This window comes from Salmo salar, chromosome 15, assembly GCF_965601325.2.
Source record: "Salmo salar chromosome 15, fSalSal1, whole genome shotgun sequence".
In the NCBI taxonomy this organism is placed as follows: Eukaryota; Metazoa; Chordata; class Actinopteri; order Salmoniformes; family Salmonidae; genus Salmo; species Salmo salar.
The window spans coordinates 45,642,672-45,657,937 of NC_138305.1; the positions used below are offsets into that span (position 1 = coordinate 45,642,672).

Here is a 15,266-nt window from a genome sequence, read left to right on the forward strand (position 1 = left end):
ACCCATGGGGAGGGGGTCACACTCGGACATTCAGAGAGGGGGCATATTATTGTGGCCCTGGTGGCACAAATAAATCAAAGGTCTGACTGCACAGAGATGCTTGGGAATATGGTCGCAATGGGGGACCAGCGTGTGGGTGTTTCAGGGGAAGGGGGTATATCTGATCTCCATCACCTAGGACTTGACAATGGTTCATCAAATCTCCCACTTTTTGCCAGTTTTTGCAGGCATTCTCATACAGCTGCAACTGTATATGAATTCATAAAAGCAGGTCCTTTCTTGAGTTGGGCTCCGGGATGTAACAACTGTTGAGCATCTGAGCTTATGGTTGTTTGTGGGGGAAAGGGGTTGTGTGTGCGTGTGTGTGTGTGTGTGTGGTGTGTGTGTGTGTGTGTGTGTGTGTGTGTGTGTGTGTGTGTGTGTGTGTGTGTGTGTGTGTGTGTGTGTGTGTGTGTGTGTGTGTGTGTGTGTGTCCCACAACTGTTGCCAGGGAGTAAAGATGTTAGGGACAGTACAGGATGAATCACAATAATTGTTTGCTGAAATAATAATTTCTTGCCAAAATGTAATTTTTGTAATGGCATTCCTGGTAAGAGGTAACAATCCTTTGCATGAACTACCTACATTATTACAAATATTAATTGTTAATTATGGAAATTAAGATATATATTTTTTTTTAATAGCTATATATAATACAAATCAACGTGTGGGCGATGGAAATGCTTTTGGCGGCTGATCTGCTTCTGTTCTGTGGGTGGCACTGTGTGTTCTTTTCGAAGGATAGGTCCCGGTCTCTCGGGGGCCCTGGGATCCAGGGGAACAGGGGTGGTCTGCCGGTCACTGGGATGACAACCAAACTTGGGATGGGGAGGAGGTTCAGCGGGTGGAATAGTGGGGAACAATTGGAGGTTTACTTAGTAGCAATGCAAATATCATGGATATGGACACTCAATCACTATGGTACTTTTTAATGGTGAGTTTACAAACATATATTATGATAAATAGATTTGAAACTTGTATCTCATTATGTTAAATGGTGAAATAAGTATAGCCAGCTATAATTGTAATGGCTTAGCAGATAATAAGAAAAGACCATCAGTATTTACCTGGCTAAAAGAGAAGGAATACAATATCTATTGTTTACAGGAAACTCATTCAACAATTTTAGATGAAGTTGTGTGGAAAAAGGACTAGGGGGGCCAACTATACTTCTCCCATGGGCAAAGAAATTCAAAAGGTGTGGTGATATTAATTAACAGTCATTTTGATCCAAATGTGCACATTGTCCAAACACATCCTCATGGTAGATGGATGATTTTAAATATGTTTATTGGGCCATAAACAGATATGGCTCATTAACCTATAAGGTCCAAATAATGATGATCCACGCTTCTTTGAACATTTGAAAACACAAGACTCTATTATTATGGTGGAAGATTATAATACGCTTTTAAGTACCTCTATGGACCTTAAAGGAAATCACACTACAAACTATCGCCCTCAGGCACTTCAGGAAATCCCAAATGTCATGGATATATTGGAAGTAGTGTATATACGGAGGCTTAAATACCCTGACCTAGTGAGATATACATGGTGGAGGCTTAAATATCCTGACCTAGTGAGATATACATGGTGGAGGCTTAAATATCCTGACCTAGTGAGATATACATGGTGGAGGCTTAAATATCCTGACCTAGTGAGATATACATGGTGGAGGCTTAAATATCCTGACCTAGTGAGATATACATGGTGGAGGCTTAAATATCCTGACCTAGTGAGATATACATGGTGGAGGCTTAAATATCCTGACCTAGTGAGATATACATGGTGGAGGCTTAAATATCCTGACCTAGTGAGATATTCATGGTGGAGGCTTTAATATTCTGACCTAGTGAGATATACATGGTGGAGGCTTAAATATCCTGACCTAGTGAGATATACATGGCGGAGGCTCAATCAAGTTAGTCATCTTGATTACTTTCTTATGTCATTCTCTCTGGCACCAAAAGTTTAAAATGTGTTGATAGGGGACAGAATGCGGTCGGACCATTACATAGTTGGCATATATATTACTCTTCCAGAATTTCCACCTGGGCGAGGATATTGGAAATGTAATCAAAGTCTATTGGATGGTAACTTGTTTTTAACTAGGACAGAATAATTTTAACTGGCTTTTTCAGACATAACATATGTACAGCAGATCCCCTTATTGTAAGGGACACTTTTAAATGTGCCTTTAGAGGCCATGCAATTCACTACTCATCTCTAAAACAAAAGCAATTTAGGTAAAAAGAGTCCATATTAACAAAGGAAATGGAAGGACTAATAGTACAGATAGATAGCAATAAAAACTGTACCATAGAGGCACAGGATAAGTTAGAGGGGAAAGAAATGGAGGAACTTATTCAAGAAAGATCCAGTGTAATATATACTGCTCAAAAAAATAAAGGGAACACTTAAACAACACATCCTAGATCTGAATGAAAGAAATAATCTTATGAAATACTTTTTTCTTTACATTACATTACATTTAAGTCATTTAGCAGACGCTCTTATCCAGAGCGACTTACAAAATGGTGCATTCACCTTATGATATCCAGTGGAACAACCACTTTACAATAGTGCATCTAAATCTTTTAAGGGGGGGGGTTAGAAGGATTACTTTATCCTATCCTAGGTATTCCTTAAAGAGGTGGGGTTTCAGGTGTCTCCGGAAGGTGGTGATTGACTCCGCTGTCCTGGCGTCGTGAGGGAGCTTGTTCCACCATTGGGGTGCCAGAGCAGCGAACAGTTTTGACTGGGCTGAGCGGGAACTGTGCTTCCTCAGAGGTAGGGGGGCCAGCAGGCCAGTGGTGGATGAACGCAGTGCCCTTATTTGGGTGTAGGGCCTGATCAGAGCCTGAAGGTATGGAGGTGCCGTTCCCTTCACAGCTCCGTAGGCAATCACCATGGTCTTGTAGCGGATGCGAGCTTCAACTGGAAGCCAGTGGAGAGAGCGGAGGAGCGGGGTGACGTGAGAGAACTTGGGAAGGTTGAACACCAGACGGGCTGCGGCGTTCTGGATGAGTTGTAGGGGTTTAATGGCACAGGCAGGGAGCCCAGCCAACAGCGAGTTGCAGTAATCCAGACGGGAGATGACAAGTGCCTGGATTAGGACCTGCGCCGCTTCCTGTGTGAGGCAGGGTCGTACTCTGCGAATGTTGTAGAGCATGAACCTACAGGATCGGGTCACCGCCTTGATGTTAGTGGAGAACGACAGGGTGTTGTCCAGGATCACGCCAAGGTTCTTAGCACTCTGGGAGGAGGACACAAGGGAGTTGTCAACCGTGATGGCGAGATCATGGAACGGGCAGTCCTTCCCCGGGAGGAAGAGCAGCTCCGTCTTGCCGAGGTTCAGCTTGAGCTGGTGATCCGTCATCCACACTGATATGTCTGACAGACATGCAGAGATGCGATTCGCCGCCTGGTTATCAGAAGGGGGAAAGGAGAAGATTAATTGTGTGTTGTCTGCATAGCAATGATAGGAGAGACCATGTGAGGATATGACAGAGCCAAGTGACTTGGTGTATAGCGAGAATAGGAGAGGGCCTAGAACAGAGCCCTGGGGGACACCAGTGGTGAGAGCGCATGGTGCGGAGACAGATTCTCGCCACGCCACCTGGTAGGAGCGACCTGTCAGGTAGGACGCAATCCAAGCGTGGGCCGCGCCGGAGATGCCCAACTCGGAGAGGGTGGAGAGGAGGATCTGATGGTTCACAGTATCAAAGGCAGCAGATAGGTCTAGAAGGATGAGAGCAGAGGAGAGAGAGTTAGCTTTAGCAGTGCGGAGAGCCTCCGTGACACAGAGAAGAGCAGTCTCAGTTGAATGCCCAGTCTTGAAACCTGACTGATTAGGATCAAGAAGGTCATTCTGAGAGAGATAGCAGGAGAGCTGGCCAAGGACGGCACGTTCAAGAGTTTTGGAGAGAAAAGAAAGAAGGGATACTGGTCTGTAGTTGTTGACATCGGAGGGATCGAGTGTAGGTTTTTTCAGAAGGGGTGCAACTCTCGCTCTCTTGAAGACGGAAGGGACGTAGCCAGCGGTCAAGGATGAGTTGATGAGCGAGGTGAGGAAGGGGAGAAGGTCTCCGGAAATGGTCTGGAGAAGAGAGGAGGGGATAGGGTCAAGTGGGCAGGTTGTTGGGCGGCCAGCCGTCACAAGACGCGAGATTTCATCTGGAGAGAGAGGGGAGAAAGAGGTCAAAGCACAGGGTAGGGCAGTGTGAGCAGGACCAGCGGTGTCGTTTTGACTTAGCAAACGAGGATCGGATATCGTCAACCTTCTTTTCAAAATGGTTGACGAAGTCATCCGCAGAGAGGGAGGAGGGGGGGGGGGAGGGGGAGGAGGATTCAGGAGGGAGGAGAAGGTAGCAAAGAGCTTCCTAGGGTTAGAGGCAGATGCTTGGAATTTAGAGTGGTAGAAAGTGGCTTTAGCAGCAGAGACAGAAGAGGAGAATGTAGAGAGGAGTGAGTAAAAGGATGCCAGGTCCGCAGGGAGGCGAGTTTTCCTCCATTTCCGCTCGGCTGCCCGGAGCCTTGTTCTGTGAGCTCGTAGTGAGTCGTCGAGCCACGGAGCAGGAGGGGAGGACCGAGCCGGCCTGGAGGATAGGGGACAGAGAAAATCAAAGGATGCAGAAAGGGAGGAGAGGAGGGTTGAGGAGGCAGAATCAGGAGATAGGTTGGAGAAGGTTTGAGCAGAGGGAAGAGATGATAGGATGGAAGAGGAGAGAGTAGCGGGAGAGAGAGAGCGAAGGTTGGGACGGCGCAATACCATCCGAGTAGGGGCAGAGTGAGAAGTGTTGGATGAGAGCAAGAGGGAAAAGGATACAAGGTAGTGGTCGGAGATTTGGAGGGGAGTTGCAATGAGATTAGTGGAAGAACAGCATCTAGTAAAGATGAGGTCAAGCGTATTGCCTGCTTTGTGAGTAGAGGGGGAAGGTGAGAGGGTGAGGTCAAAAGAGGAGAGGAGTGGAAAGAAGGAGGCAGAGAGGAATGAGACAAAGGTAGACGTGGGGAGGTTAAAGTCACCCAGAACTGTGAGAGGTGAGCCATCCTCAGGAAAGGAACTTATCCTGTTAGGGCTAGGGGGCAGAATTGACACGGCTGGATAAAAAACATACCCGATTTAATCTGGTTACCACTCCTACCCAGTAACTAGAATATGCATATACTTATTACATATGGATAGAAAACACCCTAAATTTTCTAAAACTGTTTGAATGGTGTCTGTGAGTATAACAGAACTCAAATGGCAGGTCAAAACCTGAGAGATTCCTTTACAGGAAGTGGCCTGTCTGACCATTTGTTGAACTTCTTTTCCATCTCTATCATTTACTAAGGATCTCTGCTCTAACGTGACACTTCCCACGTCTTCCATAGGCTCTCAGAGCCCGGGAAAAAACAGAATGTCGTCATTCCAGCCCCAGGCTGAAACACATTATCGCCTTTCTCAAGTGGCCGATCAAGAGACACTGGCTTATGCGCGTGACCCCGACCGCCCCCGCCTTTGGGATTTTTTCCTCTGTTTGCCGAAAAGGAGATTCCCTGTCGGAATATTATCGCTTTTCTACGAGAAAAATGTCGTAAAAATTTATTTTAAACAGCGGTTGACATGCTTCGAAGTACGGTAATGGAATACTTAGAATTTTATTGTCACGAATTGCGCCATGCGCATGACACTTCTTTACTATTTCGGATAGTGTCTGGAACGCACGAACAAAACGCCGCTATTCGGATATAACGATGGATTATTTTGGACCAAACCAACATTTGTTATTGAAGTAGCAGTCCTGGGTGTGTATTCTGACGAAGACAACAAAAGGTAATGAAACTTTTATAATAGTAAATATGATTGGTGAGTGCTAAACTTGCCGGGTGTCTAAATAGCGAGCCCGTGATGCCTGGGCTATGTACTTAGAATATTGCAAAATGTGCTTTCACCAAAAAGCTATTTTAAAATCGGACATATCGAGTGCATAGAGGAGGTCTGTATCTATAATTCTTAAAATAATTGTTATGCTTTTTGTGAACGTTTATCGTGAGTAATTTAGTAAAATGTTAGCGAATTCCCCGGAAGTTTGCGGGGGGTATGCTAGTTCTGAACGTCACATGCTAATGTAAAAAGCTGGTTTTTGATATAAATATGAACTTGATTGAACAAAACATGCATGTATTGTATAACATAATGTCCTAGGGTTGTCATCTGATGAAGATCATCAAAGGTGAGTGCTGCATTTAGCTGTCTTCTGGGTTTTGGTGACATTATATGCTGGCTTGAAAAATGGGTGTCTGATTATTTCTGGCTTGGTACTCTGCTGACATAATCTAATGTTTTGCTTTCGTTGTAAAGCCTTTTTGAAATCGGACAGTGTGGTTAGATTAACGAGAGTCTTGTCTTTAAATGGCTGTAAAATAGTCATATGTTTGAGAAATTGAAGTAATAGGATTTTTAAGGTTTTGAAAATCGCGCCACAGGATAGCAGTGGCTGTTACGTAGGTGGGACGAATTCGTCCCGCCTAGCCTAGAGAGGTTATCAAGGCGTCAAGCTCATTGATGAACTCTCCAAGGGAACCTGGAGGGCGATAAATGATAAGGATGTTAAGCTTGAAAGGGCTGGTAACTGTGACAGCATGGAATTCAAATGAGGAGATAGACAGATGGGTCAGGGGAGAAAGAGAGAATGTCCACTTGGGAGAGATGAGGATTCCAGTGCCACCACCCCGCTGGCTCGATGCTCTAGGGGTATGCGAGAACACGTGGGCAGACGAAGAGAGAGCAGTAGGAGTAGCAGTGTTATCTGTGGTAATCCATGTTTCCGTCAGCGCCAGGAAGTCTAGGGACTGGAGGGTAGCATAGGCTGAGATGAACTCAGCCTTGTTGGCTGCAGACCGGCAGTTCCAGAGGCTGCCGGAGACCTGGAACTCCACGTGGGTCGTGCGCGCTGGGACCACCAGGTTAGAGTGGCAGCGGCCACACGGTGTGAAGCGTTTGTATGGCCTGTGCAGAGAGGAGAGAACAGGGATAGACAGACACATAGTTGACAAGCTACAGAAGTGTTGTTTCTTGTATTATTGTCTCCTGTGTCTTTAGAGAACTGTTTCACTTTGATATCCTTTTTCTTCTGTCCTGATTTTCTCTTTCTTTTCTTCTGTTAACTAGATATTCTTTGTTGTTCTTCGTTAGCTAGCTAGCTTCTTCTTTACATAGTTGAATGTGCTGACAACAAAATCACACAAAAATAATCAATGGAAATCCAATTTATCAACCCATGGAGGTCTGGATTTGGAGTCACACTCAAAATTAAAGTGGAAAACCACACTACAGGCTGATCCAACTTTGATGTAATGTCCTTAAAACAAGTCAAAATGAGGCTCAGTAGTATGTGTGGCCTCCACGTGCCTGTATGACCTCCCTACAACGCCTGGGCATGCTCCTGATGAGGTGGCGGATGGTCTCCTGAGGGATCTCCTCCCAGACCTGGACTAAAGCATCCGCCAACTCCTGGACAGTCTGTGGTGCAACGTGGCGTTGGTGGATAGAGCGAGACATGATGTCCCAGATGTGCTCAATTGGATTCAGGTCTGGGGAACGGGCGGGCCAGTCCATAGCATCAATGCCTTCCTCTTGCAGGAACTGCTGACACACTCCAGTCACATGAGGTCTAGCATTGTCTTGCATTAGGAGGAACCCAGGGCCAACTGCACCAGCATATGGTCTCACAAGGGGTCTGAGGATCTCATCTCGGGAACCTAATGGCAGTCAGGCTACCTCTGGCGAGCACATGGAGGGCTGTGCGGCCCCCCAAAGAAATGCCACCCCACACTATGACTGACCCACCGCCAAACCGGTCATCCTGGAAGATGTTGCAGGCAGCAGAACGTTCTCCACGGCGTCTCCAGACTCTGTCACGTCTGTCACGTGCTCAGTGTGAACTTGCTTTCATCTGTGAAGAGCACACGGCGCCAGTGGCGAATTTGCCAATCTTGGTGTTCTCTGGCAAATGCCAAACATCCTGCACGGTGTTGGGCTGTAAGCACAACCCCCACCTGTGGACGTCGGGCCCTCATACCACCCTCATGGAGTCTGTTTCTGACCGTTTGAGCAGACACATGCACATTTGTGGCCTGCTGGAGGTCATTTTGCAGGGCTCTGGCAATGCTTCTCTCTGGCAGTGCCATCCTGGATGAGCTGTACTACCTGAGCCACTTGTGTGGGTTGTAGACTCCGTCTCATGCTACCACTAGAGTGAAAGCACTGCCAGCATTCAAAAGTGACCAAAACGTCAGCCAGGAAGCATAGGAACTGAGAAGTGGTCTGTGGTTACCACCTGTAGAACCACTCCTTTATTGGGGGTGTCTTGCTAATTGCCTATAATTTCCACCTGTTGTCTATTCCATTTGCACAACAGCATGTGAAATTTATTGTCAATCAGTGTTGCTTCCTAAGTGGACAGTTTGATTTCACAGAAATGTGATTGATTTGGAGTTCCATTGTGTTGTTTAAGTGTTCCCTTTATTTTTTTGAGCAGTGTATTATAAAAATAAAGCGAACTGGATGGAATATGGGGAAAAATGCACCAAATGATTTTTTTAATCTTCAACATAGAAATGTTTTTTTCCTGAAACGTGTTACAAATGTTGGAATCACCCATGATTCACCAAACTATATTTTGAAAGAGGACATTAAGTACTTTAAGCATATGTTTTCGTTTCAATCTCACTCCAATACATTTTTATAGAAAGTTAGCAAAAATAGATAAGATCTTGCTACCATGGAAAGGAAAATACCTGTCTATTTGTGGAAAAATCACCCTGATTAACTCTTTTTAGTCATATCACAGTTTACCTATTTGCTTATGGTTTTGCTTACACCTAGCAACATTTTTTTTTAAATTATATGAGCAAAAAATATTCAATTTTATTTGGAATGACAAGCAAGACAAAATTAAAAGGGCCAATTAATATAATGAATATGAAATCGAAGGGCAGAAATTATTAAATATTAAAGCATTAGACGTCTCACTAAAGGCATCAGTCATACAAAAGTTATACTTAAATCTGAACTGGTTCTCTAGCAAATTAGTATGAATGTCTCACCCCATGTTCAAGAATGGCCTTTTCCCTTTATTCAGATTACAACCGCTCACTTTTGGTAATTTGAGAACAAAATAATCTCCAAAATATCATAATTTTTTAATCAAGCCATAGAAAGTTGGTTGCAATTTCAGTTTAATCCACCAGAACAGACAGAACAAATAATACAACTAATATTGTGGTTAAACTCAAATATACTAATTGATAAAAAACCTTGACCAATATAAAAATTATATATATTACATTTTTTTTAAATAAATTGTAAATTATATCAGAAATAGGACTGGTGGAGTTATGTCACACATGCAGCTAACACAAATACATGGACATGTCTGCTCTACTCAAAAATACAACCAAGTGCCTTGCGATCAGAGGCCGAGCAGTTGCCATACCAGGCAGTGATGCAACCAGTCAGGATGCTCTCGATGGTGCAGCTGTAGAACATTTTGAGGATCTGAGGACCCATTCCAAATCTTTTCAGTCTCCTGAGGGGCAATAGGTTTTGTCGTGCCTGCTTCACGACTGTCTTGGTGTGCTTGGACCATGTTAGTTTGTTGGAACAAGGAACTTGAAGCTCTCAACCTGCTCCACTGCAGCCCCGTCGATGAGAATGGGGGCGTGTTCGGTCCTCTTTTTCCTGTAGTCCACAATCATCTCCTTTGTCTTGATCACGTTGAGGGAGAGGTTGTTGTCCTGGCACCACACGGCCAGGTCTCTGAACTCCTCCCTATAGGCTCTCTCGTTGTTGTCGGTGATCAGGCCTACCACCATTGTGTCATCGGCAAATTGAATTATGGTGTTGGAGTCATGCCTGGCTGTGCAGTCATGACTGAACAGGGAGAACAGGAGAGGGCTGAGCACGCACCCCTGAGGGGCCCCTGTGTTGAGGATCAGAATGGCGAATGTGTTGTTACCTACCCTTACCATCTGGGGCGGCCCGTCAGGAAGTCCAGGATCCAGTTGCAGAGGGAGGTGTTTAGTCTCAGAGTCCTTAGCTTATTGATGAGCTTTGAGGGCACTATGGTGTTGAATGCTGAGCTGTAGTCAATGAATAGCATTCTCACATAGGTGTTCCTTTTGTCCAGCTGGGAAAGGGCAGTGTGGAGTGCAATAGAGATTGCATCATCTGTGGATCTGTTGGGGCGGTATGCAAATTGGAGTGGGTCTAGGGTTTCTGGGATGATGGTGTTGATGCGAGCCATGACCAGGCTTTCAAAGCACTTCATGGCTACAGACGTGAGTGCTACGGGTCGGTAGTCATTTAGGCAGGTTACCTTAGTGTTCTTGGGCACAGGCACTATGGTGGTCTGCTTAAAACATGTTGATATTACAGACTATGACAGGGAGAGGTTGAAAATGTCAGTGAAGACACTTGCTAGTTGGTCAGCGTATGCTTGCAGTACACGTCCTGGTAATCTGTCTGGCCCTTAGGCCTGAATGTTGACCTGTCTAAAGGTCTTACTCACATCAGCTGCGGAGAGCGTGATCACACAGTCTTCCGGTACAGCTGCTGCGCTCATGCATGTTTCAGTGTTATTTGCCTCGAAGCGAGCATAGAAGTAGTTTAGCTCGTCTGGTAGGCTTGTGTCACAGGGCAGCTCTCGGCTGTGCTTCCCTTTGTAGTCTGTAATGGTTTGCAAGTCCTGCCACATCCGATGAGCGTCAGAGCCGGTGTAGTACGACTCGATCTTGGTCCTGTATTGACGCTTTGCCTGTTTGATGGTTCGTCGGAGGGCATAGCGGGATTTCTTATAAGCTTCCGGGTTAGAGTCCCGCTCCTTGAAAGTGGCAGCTCTAGCCTTTAGCTCAGTGCGGATGCTGCCTGTAATCGATGGCTTCTGGTTGGGGTATGTACGTACTGTCACAATGTAGACAACATCATTGATGCACTTGTTGATGAAGACAATGACAGATGTGGTGTACTCCTCAATGCCATTGGAGGAATCCCGAAACATATTCCAGTCTGTGCTAGCAAAACAGTCCGGTAGCTTAGCATCTGCTTCATCTGACTACTTTTTTATTGATCTAGTCACTGGTGCTTCCTGCTTTCATTTTTGCTTGTAAGCAGGAATCAGGAGGATGTAATTTTGGTCAGATTTGCCAAATGGAGGGTGAGGGAGTGCTTTGTATGGGTCTCTGTGTGTGGAGTATAGTTGCTCCAGAGTTCTTTTCCCTCTGGTTGCACATTTAACATGCTGATAGAAATTTGGTAAAACTGATTTAAGTTTCCCTGCATTAAAGTCCCCAGCTACTAGGAGCACTGCCTCTGGGTGAGCGTTTTCTTGTTTGCTTATGGTGGAATACAGCTCATTCAATGCTATCTTAGTGCCAGTCTCTGACTGAGGTGTTAGGTAAACAGCTACGAAGAATACAGATAAGAACTCTCTCTGTAGATAGTGTGGTCTACAGCTTATCATGATATATTTAACCTCAGGCGAGCAATAGCTCAAGACTTCCTTAGATATAGTGCTCCAGCTGTTATTTACAAAAATAAATAGTCCACCGCCCCTTGTCTTACCAGACGCCGCTGTTCTATCCTGCCGGTACATCGTATAACCAGCCAGGTGTATGTTGATATTGTCGTCATTCAGCCATGACTCTGTGAATCATAAGATATTACAGTTTTTAATGTCCCGTTAGTATTTTCATCTTCCCCGTAACTCATTGATTTTATTGTCCAAAGATTGCATGTTTGCTAGCAGAATTGAGAGAAGTGGGGGTTTATTCGATCGCCTCCGAATTCTTAGAAGGCAGCCTGCTCTCCGGCCTCTCTTTCTCCGCCTCCTCTTCACGCAGATCACGGGGGTCGGGGACTGTTCCCGAGGAAGCCGTATATCCTCCGCCTCGGGCTCGTCAGAGTCGTGAAAGAAGAAAAAGGATTCATGATAGTCCGTGGTGAGTAATCGCAGTCCTGATGTCGATAAGTTATTTTTGGTCATAAGTAGAGGTCGACCGATTATCATTTTTCAATGCCGATACCAATACCGATTATTGGAGGACCAAAACCGCCGATACCGATTAATAGGCCGATTTAAAAAATATATATTTTTTTATTTTAATTTATTTGTAATAATGACAATTACAACAATACTGAATGAACACTTATTTTAACTTAATATAATACATCAATAAAATCAATTTAGCCTCAAATAAATAATGAAACATGTTCAATTTGGTTTAAATAATGCAAAACAAAGTGTTGGAGAATAAAGTAAAAGTGCAATATGTGCCATGTAAGAAAGCTAACGTTTAAGTTCCTTGCTCAGAACATGAGAACATATGAAAGCTGGTGGTTCCTCTTAACATGAGTCTTCAATATTCCCAGGTAAGAAGTTTTAGGTTGTAGTTATTATGGGAATTATAGGACTATTTCTCTCTATACGATTTGTATGTCATATACCTTTGACTATTGGATGTTCTTATAGGCACTATAGTATTGCCAGTGTAACAGAATAGCTTCCGTCCCTCTCCTCGCTCCTACCTGGGCTCGAACCAGGATCACATCGACAACAGCCACCCTCGAAGCAGCGTTACCCATGCAGAGCAAGGGGAACAACTACTCCAAGTCTCAGAGCGAGTGACGTTTGAAACGCTATTAGCGCGCACCCCACTAACTAGCTAGCCATTTCACATCGGTAACACCAGCCTAATCTTGGGAGTTGATAGGCTTGAAGTCATAAACAACGCAATGCTTGAAGCACAGCGAAGAGCTGCTGGCAAAACGCACTAAAGTGCTGTTTGAATGAATGCTTACGATCCTGCTGCTGCCTACCACCGGTCAGTCAGACTGCTCTATCAAATCATAGACTTAATTATAATATAATAAACACACAGAAATACGAGCCTTAGGTCATTAATATGGTCGAATCCGGAAACTATCGTCTCGAAAACAAAACGTTTTTCCTTTCAGTGAAATACGGAACCGTTCCGTATTTTATCTAACGGGTGGCATCCCTAAGTCTAAATATTCCTGTTACATTGCACAACCTTCAATGTTTTCTCATAATTACGTAAAATTCTTGCAAATTAGTTTGCAACGAGCCAGGCGGCCCAAACTGTTGCATATACCCTGACTCTGCGTGCAATGAACGCAAGAGAAGTGACACAATTTCACCTGGTTAATGTTGCCTGCTAACCTGGATTTCTTTTAGCTAAATATGCAGGTTTAAAAATATATACTTCTGTGTATTGATTTTAAGAAAGGCATTGATGTTTATGGTTAGGTACAGTCGTGCAACAATTGTGCTTTTTTTTGCAAATGCGCTTTTGTTAAATCATCCCCCGTTTGGCGAAGTCGGCAGTCTTTGTTAGGAAGAAATAGTCTTCACAGTTCGCAACGAGCCAGGCGGCCCAAACTGCTGCATATACCCTGACTCTGTTGCAAGAGAAGTGACACATTTTCCCTAGTTAAAAGAAATGAATGTTAGCAGGCAATATTAACTAAATATGCAGGTTTAAAAATATATACTTGTGTATTGAATTTAAGAAAGGCATTGATGTTTATGGTTAGGTACACGTTGGAGCAACGTGTACCTAAGCGATTATATGCAACGCGGGACAGGCTAGATAAACTAGTAATATCATCAACCATGTGTAGTTAACTAGTGATTATGATTGATTGATTGTTTTTTATAAGATAAGTTTAATGCTAGCTAGTAACTTACCTTGGCTTCTTACTGCATTTGCGTAACAGGCAGGCTCCTCGTGGAGTGCAAAGTAAAGCAGGTGGTTAGAGCATTGGACTAGTTAACCGTAAGGTTGCAAGATTGAATCCCCGAGCTGACAAGGTAAAAATCTGTCGTTCTGCCCCTGAACAAGGCAGTTAACCCACTGTTCCTAGGCCGTCATTGAAAATAAGAATGTGTTCTTAACTGACTTGCCTAGTTAAATAAAGGTGTACATTTAAATTGGCCAAATCGGCGTCCAAAAATACAGATTTCCGATTGTTATGAAAATAAAGGTGTAAATTTAAATTGGCCAAATCGGCGTCCAAAAATACTGATTTCCGATTGTTATGAAAACTTGATATCGGCCCTAATTAATTGGCCATTCCGATTAATCGGTCGACCTCTAGTCATAAGAGAAGGTAGTAGCAACATTATATACAAAATTAGTAAAAAAATAAGTTATAAACAAACAAAAAAACAATCTGTTTGGGGCACATAAAATGTCTGCCTTCTGCTCTGGTGCCATTTTATGTATATAAACTCAGCAAAAAAGGAAACGTCCCTTTTTCAGGACCCTGTCTTTCAAAGATAATTCATAAAAATCCAAATATCTTCATTATAAAGGGTTTAAACACTGTTTCCATGAACCATAAACAATTAATGAACATGTACCTGTGGAACGGTCGTTAAGACACTAACAGCTTACAGATGGTAGGCAATTAAGGTCACAGTTATGAAAACTAAAGAGGCCTTTCTACTGACTCTGAAAAACACCAAAAGAAAGATGTCCAGGGTCCCTGCTCATCTGCGTGAATGTGCCTTAGGCATGCTGCAAGGAGGCATGAGGACTGCAGATGTGGCCAGGGCAATAAATTGCAATGCCCGTACTGTGAGACGCCTAAGACAGCGCTACAGGGAGACAGGACGGACAGCTGATCGTCCTCGCAGTGGCAGACGACATGTAACAACACCTGCATAGTATCGGTGCATCCGAACATCACACCTGCGGGACAGGTACAGGATGGCAACAACAACTGCCCGAGTTACACCAGGAACGCACAATCCCTCCATCAGTGCTCAGACTGTCCGCAAAAGGCTGAGAGAGGCTGGACTGAGGGCTTGTAGGCCTGTTGTAAGGCAGGTCCTCACCAGACATCACCGGCAACAACGTTGCCTATGGGCACAAACCCACCGTCACTGGACCAGACAGGACTGGCAAAAAGTGCTCTTCACTGACGAGTCGCGGTTTTGTCTCACCAGGGGTGATGGTCGGATTCGCGTTTATCGTTGAAGGAATGAGCGTTATACCAAGGCCTGTACTCTGGAGCGGGATCGATTTGGAGGTGGAGGGTCCGTCATGGTCTGGGGCGGTGTGTCACAGCATCATCGGACTGAGCTTGTCATTGCAAGCAATCTCAACGCTGTGCGTTACAGGGAAGACATCCTCCTCCCTTATGTGGTACCCTT

At 44.5% G+C, this 15,266-nt stretch overlaps 1 protein-coding gene across 2 annotated transcripts in view; it reads left to right on the forward strand.

The window, feature by feature from the left end:
• The window catches only part of LOC106571446 (mitochondrial peptide methionine sulfoxide reductase), a 110,459-nt gene that overhangs the window by 16,014 nt on the left and 79,179 nt on the right, over positions 1–15,266 (forward strand). Inside the window, exon 2 of one of the 2 annotated variants that reach the window (XM_082961821.1) lies at positions 11,929–12,027. The exons of the other annotated variant lie outside the window; for it this stretch is intronic. Within the exon in view, the coding sequence (XP_082817947.1) occupies positions 11,929–12,027 (99 nt within the window). The remainder of the gene's footprint in view (positions 1–11,928; positions 12,028–15,266) is intronic. 2 annotated transcript variants of the gene reach the window in all.